Raw genomic sequence first — 14,569 nt, 5'->3', positions numbered from 1 at the left:
CCAGCAAACGGAAGGAAGACACCACCGGAGCGAGGCTCTCTTTCTCTCCTTTTAATAAAACTTTCTGTGCAAAATTAAACTCGACGGGGAGTTTAAAAAAGAAAAATTAAAAAAAAGAAAAGAAAAAGGAGGTTTTTTTTTTTTTGTCAGTCCGTGATGTCAGAAACGCTGTTTTTGCACCCACTCCCAACCCCCTGAAGCGGGTCGGGGGGAGGGAAGACCCGGCGTCGAACCCAGCGGAGAAGTTCCAGGCGGGCCTCTTCCAAGTCGGGCGGGCGAGGCGGGCGGGCGCCGGGGGGTCTCCTCTCAGGGCCAGACCCGCGGGCCCGGGTAAGGCTCCCCGCCGCACCAGAAGTCGGGCGCCTGCGGCGTCTCCAGCAGCCAGAGGGCGCTGGGCGGGACGGGCTGGGCGGGCGGCGGCGGGAGGCTCTGCCCGTCGGCCAGCCGGTAGTAGTGGCAGTCGCGTCCCCGCGCCGGGTCGTAGGGAGGCGCCAGGATGTCGAGGAAAGCGGCGGGGCCGGCGGCCTCCTCGGCGGCGATCTGGTGCAGGTTGTCCCGCTGCGGGGAGAGCAGGCAGGGCGGCGCGGCGGCCGTGTAGAGCCGGTGCGAGCGGAGCAGGGCGCGCAGGCGGCGGGGACGGGGCGAGCAGGAGGAGGAGGCGGCGGCGGCGGCGGCGGCGGCGGCCCCGGAGGCGGCGGCGTCCGGCTGCTCCTCGGGCTCCTCGGCGGCGTCGAGGCAGGCGATGCGCAGCGTGCCGTAGAGCACCTTGAGCAGCCCCTGCATGCCCGGGTGGTCGTGCAGCGGGATGCAGGCGCCGGCGCGGAGCACGAAGACGCCCATGCTGAAGCGCGCCGTCTCGCAGATGTGCATGTAGCTGACGGGCGGCTGGCTCGGGCCCGGCACGGCGGAAGGACCCCGCGGCTGCAGCAGGCCCAGGTCTTCGGCGCTGACTTGGCTCAGCAGCTCCCGCAGCCGCTGCAACTCGGCCGGAGCTTCGCCAGACCCGGACCCGAAGGTCGCCCGCGCCTGCCGGGCCACTCGCTGGATCAGCGAAGCCGCCATCTCGTCGCGGGGCATCGCGCGCGCGCGCCTGCGCCCGGCGGGCCCGCCGCTTGCCGCCGCCGCCGCCGCCGCCGAGGCCAACGCTCTGCGCAGGCGCCGCTCGCGGAGCACGCCGGGAGCGCGCCCACTCTCCCCCTCCCTTTCTCTTTTCTTTCACTCTCTCATTGTCCCTCCCTCCCTCTCATTCTTTCTCTTTCTCTCTCCCTCCCTCTCTCCCTCTCCCTCTCTCGTTCTCTCTGTCTCGTTCTTTCTCTTTCCCCCTCCCTCCCTCCCCCATTCTCCCTCTCCCTCCCTCTCTCTCATTCTCTCTCCCTCCCTCTCCCTACTTCCCTCTCTCTTTCAATCTCCTTTTCTCTCCTTCTCATTCTTTCTCTCTCATTCTCTCTCTCTCTCCCTTCCTCCCTCTCCCTCTCTCCCTTCCTCCCTCTCTCGTTCTCTCTGTCTCGTTCTTTCTCTTTCCCCTCCCTCCCTCCCCCATTCTCCCACCCTCTCTCTCATTCTCTCTTCCTCCCTCTCCCTACTTCCCTCTCTTTCATTCTCCCTCCCTCTCATTCTCTCATTCTTTGTCTTTCTCTCTCCCTCTCTTTCTTCCTTCCTCCCTCTCCCTCTCTCATTCTCTCTGTCTTGTTCTTTCTTTCTCCTTCCCCCTCCCCCATTCTCCCTCCCCCTCCCTCTCTCTCATCCTCTCTTCCTCCCTCTCCCTACTTCCCTCTCATTCTCTCTCATTCTTTCTCTCTCTCATTCTCCCGCTCCCTCCCTCTCTCATTCTTCCTCTCATTCACGTTCTCTCTCTCATTCCCTCTTTCCCTCTGTCTTATTCTCTCTTTCTTTTTGTCCCTCCCTCTCTCTCTCTCATTCTCTCTCTCCCTCCCTCTCCCACTGTCCCTCCCTCTCTCTCTCTACATCACAGCTCTCAAGTCCCCAACTGGGCGCTTGCAGGCCAGAATTGGTGCAAAAGTGGCATTGGGGAGGGGGGAAGGGAAGGAGGAAATGACAGAATCGCCTCTCAACCGCCACAATCTCCGAAGGCTACACTCCACTCCCTGATGGTCCTGGCCCCATCCCTGCCTCACATGCAGGCCCCTCATTTGAGTCCTCGCTCTCCGAGACCTCAGCCGTCCTCACCTGCTGCCGGCGAACCACAACACGTGCAGACCCAACACACTACACTGACTTATGGCCAGTAATTTATTTAATTTTTTTAAAATTAGTACCCCACCTTTACGATTTGTATAAATAACTCGGAGGCACAAACATATCCAACACAATGTCCTGCTCCTATTGTCCCCACAACCACAGCCCTGTGAGGTGGGTTAGACACACAGAGAGAGGGGCGGGGGGGGCTGGCTCAAGGCTACCCAGCTGGCTTTCATGGCTGAGACGGGACGCGATCACTTGGAGGAGAAAGCCATAGCCCTGGCTATGCTGAGGAACCGGAGTTTGCGTCTATATTTAACCATCCCACGTTTTTTTCACAGCAGCCCCAGAGAAGCATTATGGGGCTGCTTCATAATAATCAGAATAGAGCTGGAAGGGACCTTGAAGGTCTTCTAGTCCAACCCCCTGTGAAAGCAGGAGACTCTATAACATTCCAGGCAAATGTCCAATGTCTTCTTTAAAAGCCTCCACAACTTCTGGTGGCAAGCTGTTCCACTGGTTAATCGTTCTCACTGTCAGGAAATCTTTCCTTAGTTCCAGGTTGCTTCTCTCCTTGATTAGTTTCCATCCCTTGCTTCTTGTCTTGCCTTCTGGTGCTTTGGAAAACAAGTTGACCGCCCCCCCCCACCCTCTTTTCATTGTGGCATTGTTTGTGGAACAAAACCTCCCTCACAGCTACTGTTTCGTGTTTGTGTGTTTGCAACCACCCCCTGGGTAACTTGCTATTTTCCTTTCAGAATAGTTGCTTGCAAATAACGGCAAAAGGCTGGCTTCCTTTTGCAGTCCCGATGCAGATGTGAAACAGTGATATCACTTCATAACTGGGAGAATGATGAATTATTTCCTTGAAGTTTATGAATCACTTCTTTGGTAGTGACCTCCATAACCGATGGAACGCTAAGTGCTGACCTCAGAGATAAACAAGATGGCTTAGTGTTCTCAGAGAATAATGCACAGAACCCAAACATTTAGCAGAGAATAAAAAATGGTTAGCATAACTTCGCCTCGTTCTGATCACGTATTCGACAGATCCTCTTAGTGGAAAATTCTTATACTTCTAGGGTTAATGGCAGGAGCCATAAAAATGGGGTTTGCTACAGTTGTACAGCTTATGAATGATCTGTTCCTGGTGTACAGTGATAGTGGGCGATTACTGAAAAAAAAAACCCTACCCATCTGTTCTTTGCATGGCCACGCTGGTTTTTAGGCAGGACCACAGAACCCCAAGCCTCCATCCTGCAGATGTGCTTGGCTCGGAGGGGAGACGTCCCATATGCCCGACACACACACACACACACATGGACTCTCTGGGGCAGGAGGAAAGTTGCGCTGCACACTTGTGAAAGCTGGCAGCTGAAACACTGATGCATTGCAGGTTCACATTTAAGGGCCATGCCAGGGTGGGAGGATCAGCTGTGAGTGAACCAGTTTGCTCCGATGATCAGCTGTTGGCCTACCCACCTGTTCCAGCTCCAATCTGTGCTTTATTTCCGAGTTTTCAAGCTCAGCTGATTCGCGCGGCACGGCGGATTGCCGCACATCAGCTGTTTTAACGCACAGAGATTGCTGGGAAAAGCCAGCAGCAAATGCTCTGCACGCACGCAAAGCAGGCATTTGGCGAAGCAGTTGTTACACCGGTTGAATCACACCCCTGGTTTAACAGCCCAGACTGGGCAAGGAACTTAGCTATACCTGTCTTGGGCTACTAGAACAGGGCAAGCGAGGTCTGGCACAGCTTGCAGTGCTAACTACAGTTGGGGCTTCCGAGTGGGTTTATTTATTTAATTTATTTATTCGATTGATGTAGCCAATTATGCCAAACCTCTGGGCTTGCAAACCACCCTCAGCCAATGCTGCAGACAAGGGTGGGGCCAGTGGGGCTTCCCAGGGGTGTGTGTGTGTGGGGGGGGGGAGGATTTTCAGGCCATGACTCAGGGAGCAAACATGGCTGTTTTCCTGCCAGCTCTTGGGGCACATGACTCAGAACCCAGACGTGGGACTGAGGTCAGGCCAGTAGTCAGAGGTAGCCTGATTTACAGAGAGCAGAAAGCGCTTCGTTGCTCATTTGGGAGAGGGGAACCTTTGCTTCAGTCCTCCACCCCCTGTTAACGCTGCATGATTTTGCTGGGCTAATGAGTTTATTTATCCCAGATCACAACCTCTATGGTTTCTCTTACAAAACTGAGCCTGTTGTTGCTAACTATGTTTGTATAACATTTAGAAAAGGGAAGCAAAAGTGGGATGGTTGTGTTTTGGTTTGGGGGTTTTTTTTGGTAGCGCAATTATTTAAGATGCGCGTTGGAAATTAATAGTATTTCTTAAGCATGAGGGTACGTGATCGTTTGTTTTCAGCGCCCCAAATATCAGCAATTATTAGCCCTGGCTAATTATAGGTGCCCCCTGCAATTCCCCACACAATATTTGAGCAGCTACATTTTGTCCACAATTCCTCCTCTCTGGAGCAATGCAGAGAAAAGGGCTGTATTGGATAAAGCCCACCTCACCTGAAAGGCCCTCATCCCTTTTTTCCACCTCGGATGCCCCTCCACCTTGACCCAACTGCGATGCGAAGATACACCTGCAAATGCAGCACTTATCAAGCCAGGTGACTGCCTGAGGTACCCACCTGAATCCCAGGCTCTTGTCTTCTTTATTCTGATTGGTTGATTGATTGATTGGTTTTTTATCTCTCGAAGAACTGTGGTGGCACAGTGGTTAGAATGCAATACTGCAGGCTACTTCTGCTGACTGCTGGCTGCCTGCAATTTGGCAGTTTGATCCTGACTGGTTCAAAGTTGACTCAGCCTTCCATCCTTCTGAGGTGGGTAAAATGAGGACCCAGATTGTTGGGGGCAGTAGGCCGACTCTGTAAACTGCTTAGAGAGGGCTGTGAAGCACTGCGAAGTGGTATTTAAGTCTAAGTGCTGTTGCTATTGTCAGTCAAGGCCAATGCAATCCTAAATTGCATTAACAAAGGGATAAAATTAAGATTAAGTGAGGTACTAATACCACTCTATATAGCCTTAGTAAGGTCACACCTACAGAACACCTGGATTGTTCTGACCAAGACTTCCTGAGACAGTAACAATCATATGCTGTTCCCAAAAACCTCTGTTTTTATTTCAACGGCTGTGAATTCTATGCATCACAGCCCGTAATGAGTCCGAAACAGTTTGTGAATAGTCCAACAGAAGTCTGCCACAGTCTTTGGGGGATAAGGCTGATAAGCACCCACCTTTATCTCCCTTGAAATGCTGCCAACAACTAAATTGCCAATTAGCTGTACAAGGCCAAACGGAGCACAAAGTCAACAGGGAGCTTCAGAATTTAAATCGATCTGAATGAAGAAAGTTGCTTCCTGCAAAGGCTCATGTCCCTTTGCTCTTTCTTTATGTCTTATGGGAGGGCCAATCATCTCCAAGCCTTACTCCCGAGTCACTCCTTTTGTCTTAACTTTCCTTGCCTTCTGACAGCTCTGCGCAAGCACACCCTGGGAACAGGCTCCCGCTGTTCCTCTTCCTTGCTAATGTCAGATTCCGGAGGCTCCGGAGTCGGCACATAACTATCAGATGGCCCTGGCCCCATCTCTGTGTAAGATGCAGATCCCTCATCCAAGTCCTCCCCAGACTCCAGGACTGGCCCACGTCCTCCCCACTGTCTGACTCTGCTGCCAGCTCCACAGGCTGCCGGCAGACCACACCATCCATCCAGTTTCGGTCACCACATTATAAAAAAGACATCAAAACTCTGGAAAGAGTGCAGAGAAGAGCAACCAAGTTGATTAGGGATCTGGAGACTAAAATATATGAAGAACGGTTGCTGGAACTGGGCTTGGTTAGGGAAGAGAAGGACCAGGGGAGACCGGATAGCAGTCTTCCAATATTTGAGGGGCTGCCACAGAGAGGAGGAGAGGGTCAAGCTATTCTCCAAGACACCCAAAGGCCAGACAAGGAATAATGGATGGAAATTGATCAAGGAGAGATTCAACCTGGAAATAAGGAGAACATTTCTGATAGAACAATCAACGGAAGGAGCAGAAGTTGCCTTCAGAAGTTGTGGGAGCTTCATCACTGGAGGCTTTCAAGAAGAGTTTGGACTGCCACCCGTCAGAAATGGTGTAAGGTCTCTTGCTTGGGCAGGGGACTAGATGACCTACAAAGTCCCTTCCAACTCTGTATAAAATCTGTATGAATCTGTATGAACCATATGCAGCATTAGGAGTCCCAAGGACCGTCTGCGAGGAGAGGAAACCACACACACAGTGGCTGATTTTGAGCAAAGGGAGATGGCCACAGAGAAAGGGCGGGGAACTCGGCACAGCCTTTTCTGCGGAGAAAGTAGTCCCGAATCCAACTCGGGGTGTCCCTTCAGGGGAAAGTCCAGCAGTTGTCTGTGTTTGCCTGCCCCCTTCTTCCTGTTGCATCTATAGCTACAAGTTTATGTGGCCTGACCACGCCTGGAGTCATCAAAAAGGCGCATTTTCAAGAGGCAACTGGAGTTCCTGGTTTTTTTTTTCTTTGAAGATGTTTCACTTCTCATCCAAGAAGCTTCTTCAGCTCTGACTGGATGGAATCCTTCCATTCCCATCCATGCAGAAAGTCCGGTTGTCTCTTGAAAAAGCACCTTTGGGACAGAGTTGGTATTCACCTGGTTCTGAGCAGTTCTAGAGAACCAGTAGCAGAAATTTTGAGTAGTTCGGAGAACCGGCAAGTACCTCCTCTGACTGGTCCCACCCCCATCTCTTCTCTGCCTCCCATTGAGACCCAGCTGATGGGCTGGGTCTCCTTTGGTTGCCCTGCACAGGAGAAGGGACCTGGAAAGCAGGTTAGTGGGGTGGGGAGGGAATGGGGAGTTTGCAGTATCCTTCTCCTGCCCCCCCCCACACCAAGCCACACCCACCAAGCCATGCCACGCCCACAGAACCAGTAGTAAAAAATTTTTTAATCCCACCACTGCCCCCCCTCCCATTTGATTTCCTTACATCTGCCAAGTGCAGGTTATCAAGGGGGCAGGGGTAGTGTTTGCACTAAAGCAGGGGTCTCCAACCTTGGCAACTTTTAAGACTTGTGGACTTCAACTCCCAGAGTTCCTCCGCCAGCAAAGTCTTAAAGTTGCCAAGGTTGGAGACCCCTGCGCTAAAGGATAGTTTGGGAGGAAGACATGATTTGTTTGCCTTGTGAACATCTACAGTGTCCGTTTGCCAAACCCTGTTAGCACAATTTGATTCGCAGCCCTTTTCGACAGCTAAGTGCCCGGAAGGTGCTGGCTTCTCGGACGTGTTTTTAAAACGGGCCACAACAGTTTCTACAGCTGTTAACAGTTCCTAGAAGAATGATAGTATTATGTTCATTTGCGCTTAAAATGTGCATGACTTAACATTGCACAGGAGTCAGAACGAGAGAATGTCAGAACATTTTCTTTGCTTTCTGAAATGTGGCCAGGAAAGTCTTCCATAACTCAATAAATTCCTTGCCATCCATGTGCGCTGCATTGTGCGCCTCTAATTGCTCAGAGTCACTATGAAAGTTGCCTTTGTATGTGTGTGAATATACAATCTGTCCTGTTTTGGCTTCTTTATTTATTCTGCATTCTTTATTGTGATGTGTGTTCTTTCAATTCTAGAACCAGAAGTTGTTGTTGAGCTCCTCACAAAGCTGAAATAATGCTGTGTGTTTTAAAAAATGTGAGCAATTTGAAAAAGTTATAAAAATGTATAAGCTGGCCGTAGACTGAAGAAATTTCTGCATATTTTAATATAAATGGTAATGCAAATATTTGTTCTTTCCATTCAGAGGTACTTTGTTCTTCAAAAGTACAGAGGTTTAATTATGCTTGTACTAAAGAAGAACAAATCTTCTTTCTTCTTAAGGAACGGGAAAGATTACCGTTCAAAAAGGAAACTCTTCGGAAATGTTCAGATGTTCAGCTCAGGGAAGTGAGCAGTGGGGTACCCCAAAGTCCCGTCTTAGGCCCAGTATTCTACAACAGAGGTCTCCAAGCTTGCCAACTTTAAGACTCATGGACTTCAAGCGTTGAGATCCACAAGTCTCAAAGTTGCCAAGTTTGGGGACCCTTGCTCTACAACGTCTTCGTAAATGATTTAGATGAGGGAATAGAAGGAGAACTTGTCAAATTTGCAGACAACATGAAAGTGTCAGGAATAGCCAATACCCCAGAAGATCCAGATGGATCTTGATGGACTTGCTCTGACCCAAGCCTTGTGCAAATGAAACGAACACAAACTGTGTACAAAAGCAAACCTATTTTAAGGCGGCGCTGGGAATTCAGTGCATTCCCAGCCAAGAGACATTTAAACCTAATTGTCCGATATCAAAAGCAAGCCCTTTCAAGGCTGCAAAAGGCTGCCAAGAACAGAAGACTAATTAATGATTAAATATTCACCGACAAAAGTTTCAAAAACAAACCAGGGTAAGCAGGGCTTCAATGAGGACTATGAGTCTAAAGAACTTTGCTTCCTGCAAAGAACACATCCCTGAGGGCTGGCTTTTATCCCTTATGGGAGGGGCCCTCAACTTCCAGCCTTACTCCAGAGTCGCCCTTGCTGCTTCAGCTGCTCTTTCCTTCGAGCAGCCCTGCGTGCATGCTCACTGGGCACAGGCTCCCCGTGGTCCTCTTCTTCACTGCTGCCAGACTCCACAAGCTCCGAAGGCAGCACCCTCCTCTCCGATAGTCCTGGCCCCATCCCTGCATCACACTCAGGCCCCTTGTCCAAGTCCTCACTATCAGAGGTTCACACCTGCTGCCAGCGAACCACAACAGGACTTGAACACTGAGCCCTATCTAACAAAATGAAATTCAATATAGAGAAAAGCAAGGTTTTACACTTAGGCAGGGGGAAAAAAACCCAGATACATTGGTACACATCAGTGATGGGATTCTACCAGTTTCCCTACTGGTTTGATGATCACACACTTCGCACGCATGTGCAGGCACACCTGACACGCGCACACAGCTTTCCAAACACCAGCTGTGAGCCTCTGCCGCGCCCATCAGCTGAGCGGATAATGAACAGAAAAGCTCAGGGGCTGATCTTATGCTTTTTTTCCTTCTTTCTCCTCTCAGCTGATTGTTGGAGCTTTTTTTTTACTACCAGTTCAGGTGAACTGGGCCAAACCGGTAGCATTTCACCACCGGTACAAATTAGGTGAAACTTCACTCAGTAGCAATAGCCATCGGAGGGACCACTTAAATATGAGCCAGCAATGTGTGGCAGCAGCCAAAAATGCTAATGCAATCCTAGTTTCAGGGCTCCAGTAGTCACCTCCATTTAAATCATGAGTCTATAGCTCAGGGGTGTCCAACCTTGGCAACTTTAAAACTTGTGGACTTCAACTCCCAGCAAAGCTGGCTGAGGAATTCTGGGAGTTGAAGTCCACAAGTCTTAAAGTTGCCAAGGTTGGACACCCCTGCTATAGCTGGTTCTTCCAGACAGATTGAAGAAGATTTATTAGAAGTGAACATGCCAGCACTACCTGGGTGCAGCCGACTCTGAGACACATCATTCGTTTCACCCTTGACCCTGGTCTTCCCTTACCCCCTGGGTGTATCATAATTCATATTCTCCAATGGGACTCATCCATACCCAAGAGTCATCAATCATGCTCTCCAGAAATAATCTTGTGTGCCAGAAGCTTCGGCCACCTAAAATGTATCTATGAAAATATTTAAGGAATGCACTTTTTTTCCCCACTATCTTTCTGCTGGCAACTCTAAAAGACCAGATAAATATTTTTGAGTTGACATCTAGATTGCATTAATAGAGGAATAGAATCAAGATCATGTGACGCATAGGTACTGCTTTATAAAACCTTAGTAAGACCACACTTAGAATACTGCATCCAGGTTTGGTCACCTTATTATTAAAAAGATGCAAAGGCTCTGCAAAGAGTACAGAAAAGAGCAACAGAGATGATTACAGGGCTGGAAGCTAAAATATATGAGGATCGGTTGCAGGAATTGGGTACGGCCAGTCTAGAGAAAAGGACTAGAGGATGACATGATAGCAGTATTTCAGTATTTGCGGGGCTGCCACAAAGATGGGGGTGTGTGTGTGTGTCAATCTATTTTCCAGAAGAGAAAAGCAAGAAACAATGGGTGGATACTAATCAAGGAGTGAAGCAACCTGGAACTAAGGAGAAATTTCCTCAGAGCGGAGCTACTCATCTTCAGAAGTTGTGGCTGCTCCATCACTGGAGGCTTTGAGGAAGAGACTGGACAGTCTGGAATGGTTCCGTGTCTTCTGTCCCCAAGGTGCTTTTTTCAGGAGGCCACTGGACTTCCTTGTTTTTTTTTTTCTTTTGAAGATGTTTCGCTTCTCCTCCAAGAAGCTTCATTAACTCTGACAGGATGGAGGGGAATGGAAGGATTTATTCTCCTTGCAGACAGCTGGTCATTTGCATCCTTTTAGAGGGTCGTTGAGGCCACTTGGAGGTTTATCTGTGTCCTCAGGGTCACCTGAGTGGCGCTCCTGGTTCCTGTAGTCTGCAATTTCTCTCTCTCTGGAAATCTGTTCCTACTCACACACCATTCCAAGGGTGTTCATCCCAAATTGCATAGCTAAAAGTCTGTGGAGATTCTCAGTCATCCAGGTTGTCCCCAAGATGCTTCTTTCAGGAAGCCACTGGACTTCCGTGATATTTCTTTGAAGACGTTTCCCTTCTCATCCTATCGTGTCTCCTGGTTGACCAAGGAGCTGGACTAGAAGACCTCCAAGGTCCCTTCCAACTCTGTTATTCTCTTAAAGTAGGGGTCGCCAACCTTTTCCATATCCTGCACTTCTAGAATGCTTCCGATATATCCTCGCATATATTCCCCTTACAAAAGTGAGTAACTATATTTATGAATTTTGAAACTTCTAAACCCAGGTTTTCACACCCCCTGGAATATCGTCTCGCAGCCCCAGTTGGGAACCCCTGCATTAAAGCAACACCACCCTGTTTCTCTCACTGGAGTCAATGGAGCATCAACAGCTACTGGGACTCCCGGAGCGTGAAATTCTCAATTTGCTGCCCCCGTTACCCTGGAAAGCTAGGATCGGCGCAAGCCATCCGATCTCTTGCCCCGGCAGAGGACGCTGGAGCCCCTGTGCACAGGGTGGGCTCGGGAGAGTCTGGTGTCCTTCATGGCCACGTCACCTCCCCATTCAGCCTCCCACCTTGGCTATTTTCCCACCGCTTGTTAGCTACGGTTGGGCTCCGGTTTCTTTCTGGTACAGAAAGAATCTCCAATCTTGGCAACTTTAAGACTTGTGGATTTCAACTCCCAGAATTCTTCAGTCCTCAAAGCTGGAATTCTGGGAGTTGAAGTCCACAAGTCTTAAAGTTGCCACGGTTGAAGACCCCTAGTCTGGTACATGGAGAAATGCAGAGTCCCACCCACCCGCCCCCCGAAAGGGAAAGCAACAGCAGCTCAGCTGCAGTAGCAACTAAAAGGGGAACTTGGCAGGAGGAACTGATTATTGTAGTCTGGCTAAAGATATTTTGGGCTTCAGACTGAAAATTCTTCAAAACACAGCCTGTTCACCCACCCACCCCAAACCAGTCACCTCCTGGCTAGGCTGGGCCTTCCTGGCGGGGTCCCAGGCCAGCTGTGCATCTGGGGCAGGGGAGAAGAGGAAACACGGCCGGGTTTGCTAACAGCAGCCTCTGCTTGACCCAGAGGTCTCCAAATGTGGCAACTTTGAGACTTGTGGACTTCAGCTCCCAGAATTCCCCAGCCAGCTGGCTGGGGAATTCTGGGAGCTGAAGTCCACAAGTCTCAAAGTGGCCAAGTTTGGAGATCCTGTGCCTTGACCAAATGCCTGCAGAAACCCAGTGCTGATTTTGGGGGCCATGGGCAGTGAGCGAGTGGGCTGAACTTAGGCAAAAGCCTGTCTTTTAGTCTCAAACAGGTCGCCCCTGGGATTTTGAAGCATTAGAACCAGTCAGCAGGCTAACCACCCAACCCCTGGAGTTGCAGCTGGCGGCAAATATCCCGGTGAAGAATTGCCCTTCGTGATCAATCCTCACTTCATCCGAAATGTAACAATTAGGACCTGTCTGAAGCATCCCACGCGCTAATTTGACATTTCCAATCAAGAAGTGGTGGGAGTCTACTGGTTCAGACTGGTTCGGACCGGTTCGGGAGAACCGGTAGTTCCGGTGAGCGTTTGGACACGCCCACTCACCCCTCTTCTTTCCCATGCTTTATTTCGTTGTTTTATTATGATTATCATGGCGGAATGGTTTTGCCGTGCCTCAGCTGTTTTACTCACAGGGGCTGCGGTAGAAGGTAAGTATTAGAGCTGAAAAACGGGCTTTTTAAAACGCTGTGCAAAGCGTGCGCTCACTGAACTCGTTGTTACACCAGTTGAATCACACCACTGCAATCAAGCCAACATGTCAGCCTTCAAGATCTTCTACTATTGCTTTGCATTTTTCGGCTGCTATAAGTAAAGGGGGGAGGAGGGGGAAAAAGTATGGGAAGTGAGCTGGAGGTGTTGCAAACTATTACTGTATAAACTGAGGAGGGGGGAGAATACATTCTTGCTTAGGTTTCTATTTCTTGCTTAGCTTTCTCTTCTCTGCGCAGCTGCAAACCTTTATCAAATTATGCCAAGGTCAACGGACAGAAGCCTCATCACCACCTGAAGATGTCCACATGATGACATTTCACAACTTTTAATTGGAAGAATCATTTGAACTATTGGGGGTGGGAACGTTTCCATCACTTTGTATATGTGGTTTTCGCGCCTGTTCCCTCAGATTCAGAGTTCTCTGGTTGCTACCACTTCATTTCCAGTAAAAGATATCTTTTCTCTAATTAAAAGAGTCTAAGTATTTCTTTCTTGGATTCTGAATGGAGCACCAGCTGACACAACATTTGCTAAGGATGGGATGCTGGGATCTGCTTCCAGTTCCTAATTCCCCAGGAGTTACCCCACACAGCCTCTGCTCCTCAGCATCTTATTTGGGCGTTAGACTGAAAATTGGCCACAGAACCTCCCCCTGGGGACTTCTGTGACCTTTCCGATGTTTTAAAGAAGCTCCAGCCACAACTGATAGCCTGTTTCCACTGTGGAATCAGCTTGGCTTCATGAGTGAAAAGCATCCCCAGCAGAAGCTATTGAAGTGGGTGGTGGAAAGTCCCTTCACAGCCATGGGTGGTTTTTCTCTCTCTCCATCTGGACCTGGGAGGGGGTGTCCTCTGGGCTGGGTCACCCTCCATGATCACTGGAAGAAAGGGAGGGGACTGCTTGGTCTCTACCTGGAAACTTCCGGATGAGCTGAATTCTTGCAAGTTCCACCCAGCTCAGCAGGGACTTCCTGGGAGCCCGGAAGCCAATACTCCAATCCTGGAATTTAAGAAAAGCTACCAGTGTTCTAAAACAAAAAACAAAAAAAACCCAGCGCACCCCTGAGCTGTAAATTAATCTTCACCTATATCTGAAAAATGAAAAGCAACATTAGTTACTATTTGTCAAGGTGAGCCCCATAAAAATAAGAGTCGTTTGATCTTTGAAACACAACACATTAACTGTCATGCCCCTGTCAGAGACTGAATCCGAGGAGGAAGACAAACAGCTGATGGGGAGTGTGGCTCCGTTGGCTGTGGAGGAAACTGGGGAAGGGCAAAGTCTGGCTGGGCAGAGCAGGGAAGAGGTAGAACAAGAGAGAGGGAGTTCAGAGTTCAGGCCCACCCCCTCTTCATCCTAGGGTATGCAGGGAGGAACGGAGAAGAGCAACATGGGTTGTGTGGCTTATGGGGGAGGAAAAGGCCCTGATTCCCTTCATTAGCCACAGTTGGGAAGAGAGTTTCAAAGAAATGCGTGCTACATGCGGCAGCTGCTGGGAGCAACCATGAGTTCATTTTGTGTTGAGTTTGGTTATCTGTGTTCCTGGAGTCTTCCCAACCATATTGAGTTATTGCCGTGCCTTCATGTCTAGAATCCTTGCTCTTTCCCTCCGGACTAATGACCTCCTCTTGCCTTGATTGGACTTATAGTTACAGTTTTTGTTGACCACGTTTTGGACTTGATTCTCTGCAGCCAAAGGCTGTTCCTGGGAGAATTTTTCTCCAGTCAGAAAGTAACCAGGACATTGGGGGCAAAGTTGGAGCTAATAAAGGGACTCCGACTGATTATCTGACTCTGTTGCCCTTGTGCCACGCCCCAGGTCACCACATTAACTAAGTTCTCAGAGTGGAACTATCGTCCCAGCTGGCAAATTGCATGTACAGATAGTACTCATTCAGCAACTGCCTTGTTTAGCAACTGCTTGCAGTTATGTCAGTGATGAAAACATAGCTGTATGACTAATTCTCACACCTCTTTGTGCCCCTGTGAGCAAAG

The 14,569-nt window shown here is 49.6% G+C and overlaps 2 protein-coding genes across 2 annotated transcripts in view; one reads left to right on the top strand and one right to left on the bottom strand.

The window, feature by feature from the left end:
* Positions 1 to 13,041, top strand: part of SHLD2 (shieldin complex subunit 2) — a 117,661-nt gene extending 104,620 nt beyond the window's left edge. The window contains exon 9 of the mRNA XM_087932205.1: positions 12,811 to 13,041. Within this exon, the coding sequence (XP_087788331.1) occupies positions 12,811 to 12,869 (59 nt within the window). The 3' untranslated portion in view covers positions 12,870 to 13,041. The remainder of the gene's footprint in view (positions 1 to 12,810) is intronic.
* ADO (2-aminoethanethiol dioxygenase) lies at positions 37 to 1,127 on the bottom strand. The gene has a single exon (XM_026725016.2). It carries the CDS (start codon positions 1,075 to 1,077, stop codon positions 307 to 309), a length of 771 nt encoding a protein of 256 aa, XP_026580801.1. The 5' UTR covers positions 1,078 to 1,127; the 3' UTR covers positions 37 to 306.
* Positions 13,042 to 14,569: the final 1,528 nt, after the last annotated feature.

The sequence above is a fragment of the Pseudonaja textilis genome, chromosome 4 (assembly GCF_049901715.1).
Source record: "Pseudonaja textilis isolate UNSWEBS1 chromosome 4, rPseTex1.2, whole genome shotgun sequence".
Classification (NCBI taxonomy): domain Eukaryota; kingdom Metazoa; phylum Chordata; class Lepidosauria; order Squamata; family Elapidae; genus Pseudonaja; species Pseudonaja textilis.
The sequence above is the reverse complement of the archived record's forward strand: the minus strand, read 5'-3'. Positions and strand labels throughout refer to the sequence as shown.

What these genes read in the sequence shown, in the direction of transcription:
- ADO (XM_026725016.2), bottom strand. Translation starts at nt 1,077, where the DNA reads ATGCCCCGCGACGAGATGGCGGCTTCGCTGATCCAGCGAGTGGCCCGG.